General features: G+C 39.7%; 2 protein-coding genes across 6 annotated transcripts in view; one reads left to right on the forward strand and one right to left on the reverse strand.

The window, feature by feature from the left end:
* The window catches only part of Fwe (calcium channel flower), a 3,056-nt gene extending 2,225 nt beyond the window's left edge, over positions 1-831 (forward strand). The window contains exon 5 of one of the 2 annotated variants that reach the window (XM_076386855.1): positions 689-831. In XM_076386855.1, coding sequence (XP_076242970.1) covers positions 689-815 — 127 coding nt within the window. In that variant the 3' untranslated portion in view covers positions 816-831. The remainder of the gene's footprint in view (positions 1-688) is intronic. The other variant, XM_076386856.1, reaches the window with a different exon arrangement.
* Positions 832-6,347: 5,516 nt separating this feature from the next.
* Positions 6,348-16,128, reverse strand: Stol (voltage-dependent calcium channel subunit stolid). 4 transcript variants are annotated; one of them, XM_076386318.1, is made up of 25 exons: positions 16,000-16,128; positions 15,783-15,901; positions 14,792-14,873; positions 14,569-14,679; positions 14,253-14,478; positions 14,053-14,184; positions 13,270-13,875; positions 13,045-13,181; positions 12,827-12,907; positions 12,414-12,494; positions 12,213-12,287; positions 11,947-11,961; positions 11,707-11,808; positions 11,548-11,619; positions 11,069-11,210; positions 10,720-10,941; positions 10,493-10,586; positions 9,664-9,696; positions 8,641-8,748; positions 8,308-8,420; positions 8,036-8,172; positions 7,716-7,885; positions 7,375-7,580; positions 6,849-7,182; positions 6,348-6,756 (listed from the first exon to the last, which is right to left on the reverse strand). In XM_076386318.1, exons 2-25 carry the CDS (start codon positions 15,878-15,880, stop codon positions 6,465-6,467), a joined length of 3,669 nt encoding a protein of 1,222 aa, XP_076242433.1. In that variant the 5' UTR covers positions 15,881-15,901; positions 16,000-16,128; the 3' UTR covers positions 6,348-6,464. The 4 variants fall into 4 exon arrangements, with proteins under 4 accessions (XP_076242433.1, XP_076242432.1, XP_076242434.1 ...); XM_076386317.1 differs by having other exon boundaries at positions 15,783-15,943; positions 16,000-16,073; XM_076386319.1 differs by lacking the exons at positions 9,664-9,696; positions 16,000-16,128 and having other exon boundaries at positions 15,783-15,918.
* Between the last annotated feature and the right edge of the window lie 1,719 nt (positions 16,129-17,847).

Genomic DNA, 17,847 nt, shown 5'->3' on the forward strand with positions numbered 1-17,847 from the left:
AATTACTTATTGTTAGTTATATATAAATTCCTTATATTGATTTGTCACGTGCAGGGCTAAGCTTCAAATTTATTATGTCAAGCGCATGTTTCTTGTGCTTTTTGTCTACAAGCTGCATATCAAAAGAAAAACAAGTTTGTACACTTAAGGGGGCGCTTAAGTTGCAATGTTGCATCATAATTGTGTATTAAATACGACAATTATCGTATTATATCTTAAGATTTGAAAAACTTAATCCAAAAACTATAAAGCTGTTTCTAAGGACCAAATACAAAAATAATGTCTGTAGTTTACACGCTTTGTTGTTTTTTAATGTTTCTTTAGTCTGATAATTAAGTATTCAATAAAATCTGTTCGCATAAGTATTCCTTAATATATTCTTCTTGATGTGCATAGTGCACAAGGCATGGGATTAATATTTTTTTTTCTAATTAAAGAAGTAAAATACAGAAAAAATTTAGTTTCGGTTATTGCTTAAATAAATTAACCACATATATATAATGATAGATTAATTTTATTATTATTATTATTAATCTAAGAATGAAATGTATTACTATTGATTTTCAATAGCGTCAACACATATTATTCATATCTTTTCAACATATTTCACTTTTTGTTATAATTGCATAGGTAAGTTTTTAAGAGTACAAAAAAGTGATTACAATATTAAGAAATCATAACTTTTCAGGGCACCTGTTCGCGAAATGAGATCAGCAGCGACGAATATCGAGGTTCCTTCATCGAGTATGCAAGCCACACTCGTTGAAAATGCTCAACCAATGGGTTTTTCCAGTAGACCAGATAGCAATGTTTGACTCTGAAGGATTAACAGTGACAAATTCATTGTTTCGTGATGAATGTGATGAATATTAACATGGTCAAATAATCAGTAGTCAAAAGCCCGTGAACATTCATTATCGTTACAATCATTATCGTATGCCTAGGATCAATATATAAATTTTATTACATTTCATTAGTAATTGTGATTTATTGTATAAATTTTTTGCGTTACTTGCAATTGAAGTTAGGTAAAGTATTAGTTAAAGTTATACAATGTCACTAGCTACGTAATGTATCATACATAATTCCTAATTTAGTTCCAATTATAAACTTTGGCGTTAATAGCAGTTAATACTAGTAGTAAATATAAATGTGTGGCTGTGTGTGTGGCTGTGTGTGTGTGTGTGTGTGTGTGTGTGTGTGTGTGTGTGTGTGTGTGTGTGTGTGTGTGTGTGTGTGTGTGTGTGTGTGTGTGTGTGTGTGTGTGTGTGTGTGTGTGTGTGTGTGTGTGTGTGTGTGTGTGTGTGTGTGTGTGTGTGTGTGTGGGTGTGTGTGTGTGTGTGTGTGTGTGTGTGTGTGTGTGTCAGTGTGTCAGTGTGTCAGTGTGTCAGTGTGTCAAATATTGTTGATTAAAACCTTGCACGCGTTCAAAAGTCGCAATAATTGATAAAAGAAAGAAAAACTTGAATATCTTGTTTGAAATAATGCCAAAGTTAAAGACTGTTATAAAAATCGTGTTCTGAAGTCACAGTCGTGGGTTTGGTTTCTCCATGTAGTCCTTTGTTTGACGTGTGTCATGGTGAATGTTCTAACAATGAAATTCCGGATGAAAAACATGAGCGTGTTATGTATGTTACTTGATTTTGGATGTTGTTATGTATATCCCTAAAATTTTCAGTTTCGAAATCTACGAGTTAGAACATTTGAACACGAAATAACACTTCCAGAATCAAAATATTCCAAAACTTTTGAGTGAGACCGACCATGGATCGTAAGAGCGGACGAGTCATAATAACTTGTTAGTTTTCACTCATTTTCTTTTAGTACATTCGCGCATATCCTCCTTCTCTTTGCCAAGTTAATTGTATATACCTGCATAGATATGTGTATCGAAATTTTTCTCTACATACATTTATATTATGTGTTCTCTTTTATATGCGTAATATGAATTATTCTTTTAAGGAACTTAAATGTACCTAATGTATGGTACATTTGTGAGTATGGTAGATATATCTAATATAATGTTTCTTATAGCTTCAATTCCACATCTGTGGCCAAATATACTTTTTAAAAATTGATCATAACGAATAATTATTGTTGTATATTATACGACAGAGAGAAGGAATGATTAACTATGTTAATACATTCTTTTTGTTGTACAGTCTAGTTTCCATTAGACAGAGCGAATACACAATGATTAGATTATTTTAATATTTATATCCGTTTATCATTTATACAAATTGCTTTTATTCATTTTCATTGTAATTTTTAATTTCTCTTTTCGTCATGAGTTTTTATACGTATGTCATGTATCCTTAAATAAGCATTTATTTCTTATTTATTATTTTATTCTATCATTTGCCCCCACATTCCTAGTACATAATAACTAAGTTATTTATTAAGAACGTAAGACTATGGAAGGTGTTCTTCCAATGGTGAACGAACTTTACAATCTCATTACAATTGATTTTTCTATGTTTGCCAAATGAATTTAATTTAAATATTTAGATAAAATTATATTATTAAATTAACATTTATTGTGATTTATATTATTGTACGTATATTTTATTGTAATTATTTATAATTAAGTGGACAGCATTTTATGTTTGTACTTGTATAATGAATAACATACGTATGTACTTGTATTTCGTATACATAGATGGAACATCAAAGTTAAGTAGAAATGGATAGAAAGGAGGGAACCTTGATTATACATCCCGTATATAATTCGGATACAGACACATACCGAATATTTCTAACTTCCACATCTTATTTTTCATTTTCTCAAAATTTCTAAAATTTGTTTGAAAGATTACTATACGTATTTTTGGGTGAACGTGAAAGAGCTATCATAGTATTTGTCTGATATTAATGCTGTAATAATCGTCATTCATATTCGTACACATACATTTATAATGTTTCATATGTAACATTGCGCATGAAATATCAGGTTCGCACTTGTTTCGATTCATATGTAGTACAATGTGAAAAAATGACAAAATGATATTTGTGTAAATGAGTGAGAAAATGAGATCGAAGGAATTTTGGGAATGATTTCCGCAAGAATACAATGTATAAAATATAACATCAATATATACATACATATTGGTGGCATGGTATATATGTACGGCATTTGACGGCGTGACGGATAGAAATGATATAAAAGGAACACGATACATAGTTATACGTACACATATTTCCTATTAGAATGTGTTCAAAGTTCTACCGATTTGTAGCTTCACCACATGTGCAACGTTACTAAAATCGGTAAAGTTAAAGTGGTAGACTTGTATATACTCGGCTTCCAATCAAGGAATGAAAAATAAAACTATTGCACATTTATTAACGTCTATAAAAAATTACAAAATTGTACTTACCTGACATCCCTCTGAGTCCCATATCCCATCCACTTTGAGAATTACTGAAAGTTAAATAATTAAATGAAGAAATATTGTACGAAAAATGTTTGGAATATCGTTCCTAAGCGCAGTTACTAAATAAGACTAAATCCAACAAAATTGTTTCATTTCACCTTCAGAAATATTACGGTATTAAACAATAATCACGGCGAGTTGGCTCGACATATTTGTTCCATAATTAGGTATCGATTGCATTACAATTTTTTGCGATGCGATTAATTATTATGTATCAGATACATACTATGAATTGTTCAGGTCTCGCTACGGGGAGGTTGCTGCGAATGGATACTCAAACCTATCGCATCCCATCTACTCTCTCTTTTTGTTTTAACATTCTCCTGATACTGTTCGTCAAAGTCAAACAATTAGAAATTTAACTTTTATCAGTTCTCCGTGAAAATATGTTTGAGTTTGAATCGATCGTTAATTGTTATGGCGTCGGTTTCCTTTTAGCGCTACTTCCTGTCGTTTCGCTCATTCGAATCAGAGTCAGGTAGGACCTATCTATGTCCATAACAGAAAAGAAAGATGAATTTGAATCAAATATATATTAACAGAAATACAAGTAGATTGTGATTGAGCAACAAATAGATTCAGAATATATCGCAGAAAATGATATAATCTGATGTGGAAGCTACGAAATAAAACGAAATAGACAATAGAGACCGTAATGTATGCACCTTAATGTTCATGGAATTTGGAAAACGAATGCAAACGAGTTATGTCGAGCGACGTGTCGTGATCGTCGTTCTCTATGAAAGAAAGGAAAAAACGCTTTGCTCTGTTGCGTTTAAATTTTATTTTGTAATGTTATGCCGTATTTCGATTACATGATTTCAAATATTCGATATCACCTAATAACGATTGTATAAACGTACCCGTATCTAAGAACGCACTTGATACGTATACGCTTATACTCGTGTGCGCGTACTGGTGCGTGTTTCTTTAAGGTTACGATCCCATCTTATTATAGATATACAAATAATGGAAGACATGGCAGCACTTGGGAGTGCTCTTCGAAAGATATTCTCTTACCTAAGACAAAGTTTCCGTTTCAGTTGCATCCGCGACGGCCGATCCCGAACGCGTGCACAGTTTTTCCAATTAGAGTAGTCGATTTTGATCGTAGACTTTGTTTATCGTTTAAATAGATGTACTGTAAAGTGTATTGTAGTAAACCGTTGTAACGTAACTTGGAACGATTCGATTCGTTTCGTTTCGTTTCGTTTCTTGCGTTTCCTGCGATGCCGCGTCTGCTCTCGTGCTCTCGCATACGATTCCGCGAGCGAGACGCGTCTTTTTCTTCTCACCCTCGAATCTTACCGTGATTGTACGTTCTTTTGTTAGGAAAGTCTTGGATGATCGTACCAAATGGTAATATCATGTTGCAATTTATGCGGATATATACGCAGGGTAAAACGATGCGCATCTGTTACGCCTCAGTTCTTCCTTCTTTTTTCTTTGTACAGTAAAGCAAAGCTGCTTATGTTGTGTTGTATTATGTTGCATTGCGTTGCGTTGTGTTGCGTTGCGTTGTGTTGCGTTGTGTTGCGTTGTGTTGTGTTGTGTTGTGTTGTGTTGTGTTGTTATACATGTTTTGCCTTTTTTTCGATTCTAATCGAAAGAAACAGGTATTGCGTTACGATTCTTTACTCCTTTTCTATCCAGTATCTCCCTCAATTCTGTCTACAAGTTTTTCCTTTTCTTTTCCTTTCGTTCTGCACTCTTCGTCTGCATTAACAACAGTAGTAGATTAACGTTGCATCCCGACGACGCTGATGTGCACGCACTTTGCGAAGACGCATGATTTCGAGAAAAGACGGAATTCATTCGTTTTACTTACAGCGAGCTTTGACTAACGATTGGAAGCAAAATTTGAAATTAGTTTTTCCATTTTTTCTTCTTTCTCGTATACGACGAGTGTGATATACTTAAGACTTGCTGCGACGGAGAGTACAAAATTCGACTGATGTAGAATGAAACATTGATATGATTGTTGTTCAGAATGCGACCTTACTGTAAGTACATACGTGTATCGATGATGCACAAGTTTATTCCTTTTTGTACGTGACGAATGAGTATTGTAAGAATACGATAAGAGCGAGAATCGTTTGAACGAAATTCTGTATCGTTTATCGACAGCCGAGTTTCGTGATACGCGTTTAGATTGTATAATGATGTTGCGTGTGTATTTTTCATACGTATACGCACACAAAGTAGCTTCTTCTCACTCTTTTCGAACTTGTATCGCTTTTGCTGCAGCTGTTGCTGCTGATGACGATGGCAATGATAACAGTGACAATGATGCTGGTACATGCATACGACACTTTGATTCTCCTTTTTCTGGAGATAGGAATCAAATTCCACGTATTATACGGCTAGGAAATACTTGCAACTTTCTTGCAACAAAATTTATAATGAGATATGTAACCATAGATCAACGTTAATATTATGTATCTGTATATGTACATGTGTATGTGCATGCGCGTACGGATATGAGCTTATGCGTGCGTACATGTTTACGCAACGTGTAAAAAGCACGCGTCTATACGAGAAAAGGCGAAATAGTCGCGGCGGTGGCATACGTATGCGCAAATACTTATGTTCAAGTATTGTTATTGCATTGTATGATCATGTCTGATATATACGCAGCACGCACGCACGCACGCACGCACGCACGCACGCACGCACGCACGCACGCACGCACGCACGCACGCACGCACGCACGCACGCACGCACGCACGCACGCACGCACGCACGCACGCACGCACGCACGCACGCACGCACGCACGCACGCACGCACGCGCGCACATACGCTTGTGGTGTTTGCCCTTTTGTTTTTCCACTCACGCTCTCTTTTTCCTTTCGCGCCCCCTCGTGTACTCGCAATGCTTGCCGAGAATATAGGCATTAAACCGATCATCGTCGTCAACTAGTATACCATTTTCTTTTCTTTATAACTGTTTCATAGAAACGACAACGCTAAATTCATTTCAAAAAGATAATTTGCAAATGTGTGTACACGGTTGGTCAATTGGAATAAAATCACGCGAACCGTGTGACGAGAAGACTTGAAATAATCGTGAGGAATGTCGTGAAGAAACTCCAAGGACGAGTCGCGGTACCGCACAATTTGATTTCCATTTCCTCCGGATGGTAATTGATGCATTTCGGAGGCCTTCGACGATACAGTCGTTCTCTTCTCGCAGTACATGCTCCGGGTTCAGTGAGAGCCTCTATAGGTTCGATGCTCAGTTGTTTGCTGCCGCATGGACATAACGTGTCCACTACCAGGAAGATTAAATTTGTGTGTCGAATTTTCTGCACACTGAATGGCCTGCGGAGGCGATTTCGTTTTTGTTAAAAACGAAATAGCGAAATATTCAAGAAGAGAAGAAAAAATAATATTATTAATATAATTATACGCACCTTTCGCAACCGGTTACGTGGCAATTGGTTAATTTTCCCTTTAACGGATTACTTTGACCGCTAGTGTTGAGTCTTTCTGGCTGCAAGATGTACAGATCGGTTTTCTTTTCGCATGTCCTTAATAACTTTCTCTGCAATGGGTAATAAGTAGATGTGGGTCGTGTTGTTCCAGGCGAAATCGGAGTTGCGATGGCGATCGGTGGAATTTTTGGAAATGCGTCGTCATTTTCCTTTGATATCGAAGAAGGTAAGTCCGTAGAATCCGCGTCTATCCCTGACTCATATTCATGATGATCTTCCCCTCTCCCGATTGCATCGCTGAAGATTAAACGATCTGAAACCACATCGCGATATCCCGTATTGTACACTTTTCTACGCTACTGATTACGAAATATGTACATAGTATTGCACTTGCAAACAGAATTTTCAGCGTTACTCCTTTCCATCTCATTACTATTATTATTATGATTAGCTATCGAAAGAAGACGATGAGACGACAAGAAAAAGAAAGAAGAGAAGAACTTGCCATCCTGTGTTTGCGTAGATTCACCGGCAGAGACGAAAGCGAGTTGCCACAAATTTTGAAAGCTGTATTGAAACGCAACGTTCCAAAGAAAGTTTCCGAATATCGCGATTGTAGTCGCTATAGATTCGGAAAACGTCCTTGTCGCTGCTGATTGATGAGATTCTTGTGGACTGCAAGTTCCCTGATAATCGGTCACTGTTACCTTCCTGAAAAAAGCATTACAATTCTTCCGCTCAAAAGATTTCGCTAGTATTCGAATATTCTATTCCGTTCTATTGACGCACATATGTATACGTATAAGTATGTAGTATTCCTAAATTTTTGCATTTATGTATTTTTACCTGTAAATCCTATCTTGAACCAAAGAATCCATTATAGTACCATCAATTTCCCCAAAAAATTTTCCGGTATGTTCGTGACGCTCACTGATAATGATGAACCCATTGTTGTCTAAAATATAACAGTCTAATTCTTCAGAGGCACAGTTTTTCTTACAACTCGTGCCGCTACACTGGAAAACGAAGGAAAAAACGATGAAACGTTACGATTTTGACGAAGCCGATAATGAGATGATGGAAATAGGAACGAGATAGGGCAAGAAAATACAAGTAGACGTATTCTTTTTCATTGGAAGGAAGGAGGAAAAATAATGATACGCTACCGTAGATGTGATATTGACAAAATGGGAAGCTAACGAAGAATGTTGAAACTGAAGTCCCACGACGGCGGCCGGTGCTTTGTGTCCTTTGCCGACAAAAATTGCATGCGTGGCAGTCACCAAAGGATTCGGGCTATCGGCTGATAACGATATAACAGAGAGTCATACCGATTAGAAAATGAAGATAGGTAAATAGGCGGAACAAGTACGAGTTGGCGTTTAACGTATTTATCGCAATTTTTCGTAAGTGTTAATTTCTTTGGCTAACCGCTTACCTGCGTCGAATGGCACGCTAAAGACGAAACTCTCCGCTTCTATCGAGTGCTGATCCACAGCGCGTTTGTACCAAGACGAGTCCATGGCCCTCGCATACTTCTCTGCGAATGGTCTGAACAACAAACGAACCAACGACTTTTCGTTATGTAATAGTATCATAATATGTCTCTTCGCTCGACGAGATTCGAAACTTTTCTTTATTTTGCACGAATACTATTTGCGTGAAAATAGAGAACATACATGTATGTGCATACGGTATGCACTTTCATCTAAGTATCGTCGAATACGTATTTTCTTTTCTACTAATTGAATTACGAATATTTGACATTTACGGTTCGTCAATGATTTCTTCGTTTTTTTGTTGATGTTCGTGCCATCGGAAGAGACCGCTTCTGGTTGCGATGAAGCTCCGTGTAACGCCGAATCTGCCTTTTCCTTGACTGTAAATGTAACATCGATTACGAACGAAGCAATATTGTGCTGCGATCAAAAACATAAAAATCATGACGAAAGTGTATACAAATGAACGCGAACAATTTATTCTTGAACGTTCAGCGATAGCGATTCTATACAAAGTGTTGCTGGATAACAACAGGTGAGAAAAAATTGAAGGAGCGATTTCTATTAAGACGAACAAGTAGCTATTCGCAAGCTTATGTAATATAAATCAACATTAACGCAATCGCGTGGTTGCAGTTTCGCTTTCGTTCTTGACTTTTGCTTCGTTTCGTCAAGCAGAGATATTCCTTAAATTTTCTCGCATCTGTCGCCGGACACACTCTGTATACATACCCGCTTCGGATTAATCCGTTCGAGTTTCTTCTTTCTCCTAACTCGCGAATCGCGGTACGATTACGCGTTCTGCTGTTTCGTATAGGACGTATGTACGTGTATGTGCACGAACAAATTCGAGGTGTAGTTATGTGCGCTCACGCGTTGCCGTTGCGTTCTTTCGTTGTCACTATCGTCAGTTTCTATCCTGTCGCCGTCGCCGTTACCATGCCATTGTCGTTCGTCGTTGGACGCGGGTGGTCTTCCTCAACAGTCCTTATCGGTTAGGATTTTTCACTATCCTTACGTACGCGTGTCTTATAAGTATAACGTCATAATGCGTGGAGTAATGTGTATCATCTAGGTATGTATCGCGAATTTTGAGTTTGATCGTGTACGATGAACGTTAGTCGTTAACCAAGAAAAGCGCGTAAATTGTATGTACAGATACAAAATGCTGTCAGAGTGCGTAGTAGCTTCTTTTCGGGTTTGAAGAAACGAAAAGTTCAAGCAACAGTTTGCGAAAGATCACCGTGCAATATCGACGAGTGCGCTTATACGAATAATTGTGCATAATGGATTACCTGTGCAGTAGAGCCATCAGTATGGCAATAGGGCTAGCGGTGGAGACACACAATATACAATGTAATAAAAATATGCGATAAAAGATATAATTGTAAATGAAAGACAGATTGGCCGTTGCGCATAGTGCGTGTCGCGCTCGAATGAACAACACTACAGCGTGCGAACATGTATGCTAACGCGTAGGTCGAGTTTCTTCTGTCGTTGCTTGCTTTCATCGTCACACCGTTAATTCACTATCATTTTATACTCGTATTTTTTACCCTTACGAATGTTCATGAACGTCAAACAAGTTACGAACCATGACGCTTTCTTTTTTTCAGAACTTGCAAATTCAAGCAGTTCCCCTTTTCTGCTTTCTGCTTTCTCCCTTTCCTTCTTCTTCTCGTCCTCTTTCTTTCTCAAATTCCATGACGCTTTTCCTGGTTTTTCGTGCGTATTTGTCGGTAATAGTGTACCTTGCGTGACACGACGTTATTTCTTTCGTTTCTTCTTCCTCCTTCAGTTTCTTCACTTTTCAGTATTGCACAGACATCCTCTTCGCTACATGCTTCGTTCCGTTCCCCACTTCGTGACAGCGGAAGCTGATTCTCGATCGTTTCGCTCGCGACACGACTATGCGAGACAACGGCGAGGAGAAATGAAAGGTAACGGTTTTACGATATCGTCGGATAAAATATAATGTTATTATAATCCGTGCGTGCTTGTGCATTACACAGTGCGGTTGTACGTTTATTTTCGCTACAAGTGTCGATCCGTGAAGGACACATGCATATCCGCGAAGTCCGCTTAGAAGCCGTCGTCGCGCCTCCACCCCCCGGCACCGCTTACCTTTGGTTTTCTTCTTTGTGCATCGCACCTCTTTTGTCGAAACCGTCGGTGACTAGTGCGTCCAATACGAGAGACTGGACTAATCTTTTGTCACCTGAAAACCAAAATATTTTCGTTCCAGAGTACTCTGAATGCTATATGTACATACCTAGTATATGTATTTAAATAGCGATTGTGGTAGTCTCCGCGTAAGTAATGTGCGTTTAGCGCGAGTTTCTCGTACTCACAGTAATAAGCGTCTTTGTCTGGTTTGCTCGCTTGTTTATGATGCGAGCTTGGACTCCTTGGTCTCAAGGACATCCATTTCCACCCCGGCCTTCGCGTACGCGCCAAAAAATGCAAAACGCGTTCTTCCGGGGAGGAAAACCATCTTTCGGAAGCCGAATTGTATTCGCAGTACACCCAATCGGGATGTACTTTCCAATTATTTCCTTTAAAGTATTCTGTCACTGTGGGACAGAAACACGCAAAACGTTATTTCTTTTTTTCTTTCTACACATTTGGCATGTTGGTCAGAAAAATAGACTGATAGAAAAATTGAGAATCGTATAGAGATGAAGATTAAGCTCTACTTACCGTTTATAATAGCGTGCTTGATTTCTTGTTCGGCTTGCAGTTCGACCATTCCGTAACCTTCAGGCAATGCCAAACCCAACGAGAACGGTGTTCCTTCGATGGGTTTATGAAAATAATTGTGTCGTCTAATGGTGACCCTTCTCTGCGTATGTATACGCGCGTGTACGCAACGGGAAAAATGGAAGCGTTTACGTTAAACGATGAGAGTCGAGAAAAATGTGTTGGACTGTGAGAAAACACAGGTTCGAGAAACGAACGCGATTGTCATTTTCTAATGGTACTGTCAATTCGTGTACAGATACGTACGTATGTATGTTATGTATGTACGTACGACGTATGCTATGTTTGGAAAATAAAAATGTACGAGAGCATGCTATCTCTTTTCTCCTTTGCTTGGATTCACGTCAAATAGGTAAATGCGTTCAGAAAAAAAGTTGCGTGAAAAAAACGTTCTGTGAACGCGCACTTGTAAAACTCACCGTGTCATCGTAATGAATTTTGATCGCGAAATCAGTTTCGCCTTCTTTCTGGTCGATCATATCGCGCCGTAACTGAAACAACGAAACAAACAGAAAGCATAAAAATCAACTAATTTTATGTCACCGCGAAGGTGTACCGAGCCCATTCAAAATACTCACATCCAAGAGAAGGGAATTGTTCGACAACGGACCATCGTATTCGGCGAGTTCAACTTCCGACAAATCTACACTGACGTACATAGGTTTTAGCGTCTCTTCGTACTGTAAAGAAACCAATATGGGAATACGCCTTATAATTAATCAAACTTTCAGCCTGATATTATCTATTCTCTAGATAGACAAGGACTCGATCGTCTTTGCCAAGTATGTAGCTATTGTTTGCCACTTACTATCACTTACCTCTACGTTTCCTGGCTGCGGTACCGAACCAACCATGGAAATGAACGACAACCATTAATAAACATTAACACAAAGAGCCCATTAACCCATTCAGCATTCACTATTTATTTTGTGCTTCGCGAGGACGAATTGCGACATTTAGCAGTTTAGCGATATGCTTACGAGCCAGACTTCTACATTAGACCGAATGGGTTGACGGCTATTGTTTGAAACTGAATTTCTTTTCGAAAACACGAGGCTGTTTAAAAATTGTATTCGTTACTCACCAGTGGTCGTAAATCCGGATGATACAAAACACGACCGTTGTTGTCCACGATAAAGGAATACCCATTAACGCCTAACTGTGAATAGGCAAAATTGAGACCACGATGAGTACGGTGTTTCATTTTCTACTCGTTTTAACGAATCTAGGTACAGGATAATGCATTGCATTGCATTGATCCTCGATGTGTGAGGATGATTAATACCTTATAAGGGGGAACGAGCTTCTGAATCTCCTCTACGGGTACGTCCGTGCCGACGATACCCAACAAGTTGGCTGTTTTCACCTGTGAATGAGAGATGTGAAAGAAGAAGAAGAAGAAGAAGGAAGAGAAAATGGGGAAAGAGGAAGAAAGAGAAAAACAAGAGAACACTTGAGAACGAGAATTGTTATTTTTATATATACGAAAGATTATTGTAAAACGCGAATCGAATGGTGTAAAATCTAAATCGAGTATTCTACGGGATAATTTTTAAAACATTCAGCATTGTACATTTATTCTATCGATACGTCAAAAGAAAACAAAACAACAACTACAAGATCGTTTGTACCATTCGTTCTTCTTTTGTAATTTTTCGCGATCGTGTTTGAACGAAAAATCAACGAGATATTACCTACCGTATAATTTCGCCGATCCAAAATAGGCGCCGTAACCGATGTCATTAACTGTCCCACGTTTTCTCGGCCGTATCTGCCGCTCTGGAAACAGAAGATATAGCTAATAGACCTGTCGATGAAACGAGATCGAGTAAAAAATGAAGGAAAAATGAACGGAAGAGGAACAAGTGTTAACAAGGAGCAGTAACGTCGCATGTACACGCTTGTGGAATTCGTACCTTTCCACCGACGTAGACTGGACTCCAATGAATCGGATGATCGTGTTGATATAATACCATAGGTCGAGCAAGTACTTTTACGTATTCGAAAACTTTGCTCTTAATTTCCTCGAAATCAGTGATTCTCGCATAAAATCCTGTAAAGAGTAGACGATCGTGTTTGCGATTCGAAACACGAGACGGAAACGAGACGGAAACCAGGCAGAAAGGCAAAAGAGCACGTACCTTTGTTCGCGCAAGCTGTGTCGTATAATTCCGGGCTCTTGTCGCCGCCTATTAGATAAGTGAAAATACGAACTGGCATGTGAGGCCAATTGTAGCGTTTTATCACTTCCGTAGGCAAAGCAGCATTATTCGGTGTAACAAGCATAATTGCTTGGTTGCACTGACTTCCTTGACCTGTTCTATTGTATCTGTGAAGAATTTCAAAAGCGATTCCAAGAGCAGCAGATACATTTGTCGGTGTTTGCTCGTGCTTGAACGAGCTTACTGCGATTTTCAATTCTTGTACGTTCTCCGGTGATGCTTGAACTAAAATGTCTTTAAAACACTGAACGATCTCTTCCGCGGTATCCCCGTACCGATAAACGTTCACGTAATCGTTCGGTCCCAAAGTATCGAGAATAGTTTTAATGGTGGTTATTGCTAAACGTTTGTTTCTTTCGGAAGCGTAGCACTCGACGTCAACTAATATAGCCAAATCTTTCGGACTGTTCGCAGCTCCGACGAACCAATTTGAAATTCGAAAATCGTACACGTCGCGGGCAACGCGATTAGTGTTTCTAGTGTTAGTGCCGGACGTTCGTTCCTCGATCGGTGGCCAAGAAATTCCTGCAAACAATATCAAATATAAAATAATGAATCATGTGCCGTCTTAAGGATGGTCGTCACTTCCAACACAAGGAGATGAAAGCGTAAAAATAGTCGAACGAAAGAATAGTTTCTCGTTTCTCTTTTTTCGTTTATCTAGTAGATGAGACGATACGAAGAAAAAGCATAGGTACTTACCAGGAAAACGTCGTAAAAATCCTGATGTCGCTCCGTAGTACTGCCAAGAAAGGGAAGGATCGCTTTCGTAATTGTTTACGAAGAGTAAATCCAAGTATTCACTCCACTGAATACCTGCGGCTACTTCACGATCTGAAGAAAATGAGAAATAATAATTATAGTGGTGCACGATTAGTGGTGCATAATGATAATGCGCGTACCGGACTCTTTCACTCCGACAGGCAGTAAAACCGTCGATAGCGTGACGTTTACCGCTAGATGGTCAAAATGTCGGTTAGTGGAAAGTAGATTTTCCTGCCCGTTTGCCGATCCAGTTCTTCCATCTCCGGACAAAGCGTCCAGTCGTTGCGAAGCGTAATACTTTGGCGATACGCTCCCGTCCCTGGGCGCAGATACAGCCGCTTGTTCCGCGCTCTCCACTAGCCTCTACAACCGTCCATTGATCGTGTTACAGTCAAATCATTCTCCTGACAAAGCCTCTATGTGCACAATTCAACGCAACATTCGTTCGCTTACCATGACAGCATTCATTTTGAAATCCAGCATATTCTTTACTTCTGTAGCCATTTCTCGCACCAGCACCAGACCATCTTTCTTGATCCCTTCAGCCTCCATGTCGTGGTACTTCTAAACAGTCGAAATAGAAACAGCTAAACGGTCGAAAGTTTCGTTCGTGAATCAGTGCACATGCTACTCCGATACGCTCTACGTACGTATAAAACGCATTGATTTTTCTTACCCTTTGAATTTCGCTCATTTTTGTCACTTGTTTACCAAACTCCCACAAGTCTACACCAAATTTCAAGGCCCAATTCACCACCCTGCAACAACACAAAGCGATACGACTATATGTATGTATAGACATACGCATATAGTTGTCTATGTTTAAAGCGAATTATACGTTTATTAACCACTAGTAACAATAATACAAGTTTTTCAAGAGTTGCGAATCAGATCCGGCTGCGCCATGCCGCGCCACGCCACGCCACACCACGCTACACCACGCCACACCGCGCCATACCACGCTGCGTCGTTCGAATCGACAGCGTCTGCAACTGTGTCCTTTCGCACCTGCGGCTACATTCGCCCATGTCGCGCTTCGCGTGCATGTAAATGAGCACCATTGATGCGTTTACCTCCTCTGTATGTACACCCACACGCATATATACATACATACTCACGTGCGCACGCACGTAAGCACGTACGCGTACACACCGATAATTTTGATTCTTGTTAATCGACTGTGTGCGCCGCGTAACTCTGAGATGCGCCTGCGTCCTTTCCCATTCACGTAACTTTTCTTCGAATTCTCCAAAGACGTATTCCGTTCTCTTTTTGGATAAATATACCTGAAGAAACTATGAAAGTAACGACAATACCCTATTACATAGAACATATGCGTTGCACGTAAATATACGCAAGGCAAGACGTTCATTGGATAATTTCTGCCCCTCCCACTGGCGTGTATGATTTTCAATAAGAAAATCACTTACGATTGTATTATATAGAAAAGAAGAAAACACATAAACAGATTTGCATTTCTTAAACTTGTGAGTTTCTCTCAGATTTGCGAGCAAATTTTCGTGAAAGCTTTTCGTTCGGATTGTTGAACGGAAAGACCATCTTCTCTTATCTTTGCACCACTTCCCATCGATACCATTTTTAACGAACATTCATCGGTCAAATATGCAACGATAAAAATATAGAGATAAAACACGTATGCTACTCACTCATTGTGAGGTATTTCCTCTTCCTGTTGATGACTCGATCTGATCCATAACAGCAGTAACACTCCGTAGTGCAACAATTTCTCGACAGGCAGAAACATTATTTCGATGCTAACGATCGACTACCAAAGATGTAGAAACGATGAAACGAACGAACCAATTTTCTAAGAGAAACGTACGTGTTAATGCAAAATGACTTCCCGAAAAGAATTAGTCTTACCGCTCCCTCGTAGCAGCGATCGATCGGCCGGAACACGCGAGTCAGCGTTACGTGCGTGAGTTTACCGTTTCGAGGAATTCTTCTTTATTCGTTTATGCTTGAGGAAAGCCACAATATTCCAGTGCTTACATGTGCAAAAGTGTGGCACCTTTTAAGTACAATTTTTCGAACTTTTTCCCATCTTCTTCTTGCGTTTCAACAATCATACCTTTCGTACAAAATTACACTTCCGGTACGTTGATTATACGATGGCAGTTCTTTCTCATTTTAAAAATTGCAATTTCTCAGTTTTCTTTAAATCTCGCCGTGTTGTGTCTCCTACGAATTGTCGCTTGGTCGTGAGTCGTCGATCAAATTTTCGCTAATTCGCAACGATGACGACGACGATGACGACGACGACGACGACGTCGACGTCGACGAAGATGACGATTATGCTAACGAAGTGGCTCCAACGCGATCAATCGTTGCTAAAGCAAATTTAACGTCGTTAATTCACCTCCAACGCGTGCTTTTTCGTCGCGGATGTTGCTTGGAATGCGACACGAGCTTTTCTAATGATTGAGTCATCTCGAAACTAGAATCTTTGATGTCGTGTACGTACACCCGACTAACACTTCCAATCGACCGATCGCCCGAAGGATTACGCGACTAACGTATGAATGAAAAAAAAAAAAAAAAACGATATTATGTCGCACCAGTTCCCGACTCGAGCTGCGTCGTGTAATCTCTTATTATACTCTGTCGTATTCAATGTCCTAATCAAACATCGTTCGTCAAGTTTTCGACGAGTTTCTCGCTTGTACGATTCACGATTGCACCACCGATTACCGCCTTGTCGCGCGATCTCTCAAGTATGTTCACACCGTAACGCGCAGAGAATCCGAAAGAATGAAGGACGGGTGTAGTAGGATAAGGGAGAAGTTAAAGAGGAAAGGAGAAAGACTGAAAGCAAAGGGGGTGGGGACGAAGCAAAGAAGGGGTAAATGCAGCGAAGCTAGGAAGAAAAAGTGATAGAAAAATTAAGTATTTACACGTGGTGCGCGCATAACACCAGATTCGATGCACGAAACGATTATGAAACCAAGTTTCACGTTTTTTTCCCTCCCCCCCGATGTGACAGTCAATATACGTGGCTTCGTTTTGATCGTACTTCCTCGGGAAAATCGAGCAAAGATGGTGTACGAGTCACTTTACGTACGAGCCAAAGGTGGCTGGCTGGTCGGTTGGTTGGCGCGCGCGCATTACTCTTACTACATCTAGGGTTGGATTCGGCCGTTTTAGGAGTAACGCTATTCTACGGGTGTGAGCATGTACTCCCTCTACCACCCCTTAAAAGGATGGGGAGATGGGTTCGTATTAGGCAGTTGACGAACACCGGGTCTAAGTTGGTAGTATTAGTGATGGCGATGTAGCAGCAGCAACAACGAAGCGGCGACTGTGACGACGGTGGCGTCAATACGAGTAGTAGTAGCAGCAGCAGTAGCAGTAGTAGTAGTAGTAACAGTAGTAGTAGTAGTAGTAGTAGTAGTAGTAGTAGTAATAGAAATAGTAGTAGTAGCAGTAGTAGTAGTAATAGTAGTGTAGTAGTAGTAGTAGTAAATAATAGCAGTCGGAACAATAGTAGCAGTAGTAGCAGCAGCAGCAGTAGTATGATGTAGGAGTAGTAGATACAGCGATTGCGATGATGGTAGTGGCTGTTGCAACGACAGCATCGAGGATTCGACGGAACTAGGGGAAGAGTAACTTGGATTGACGGCGCAAAAGCGGGGGTAAAAGATAGGTAGCGAAGGTTGCGAGGAGATGAGAACGAAAAGAGAGCGTATAAGAGGGGATAGAGATGGTTAACAG

This window comes from Calliopsis andreniformis, chromosome 10 (genome assembly GCF_051401765.1).
Source record: "Calliopsis andreniformis isolate RMS-2024a chromosome 10, iyCalAndr_principal, whole genome shotgun sequence".
Classification (NCBI taxonomy): Eukaryota; Metazoa; Arthropoda; class Insecta; order Hymenoptera; family Andrenidae; genus Calliopsis; species Calliopsis andreniformis.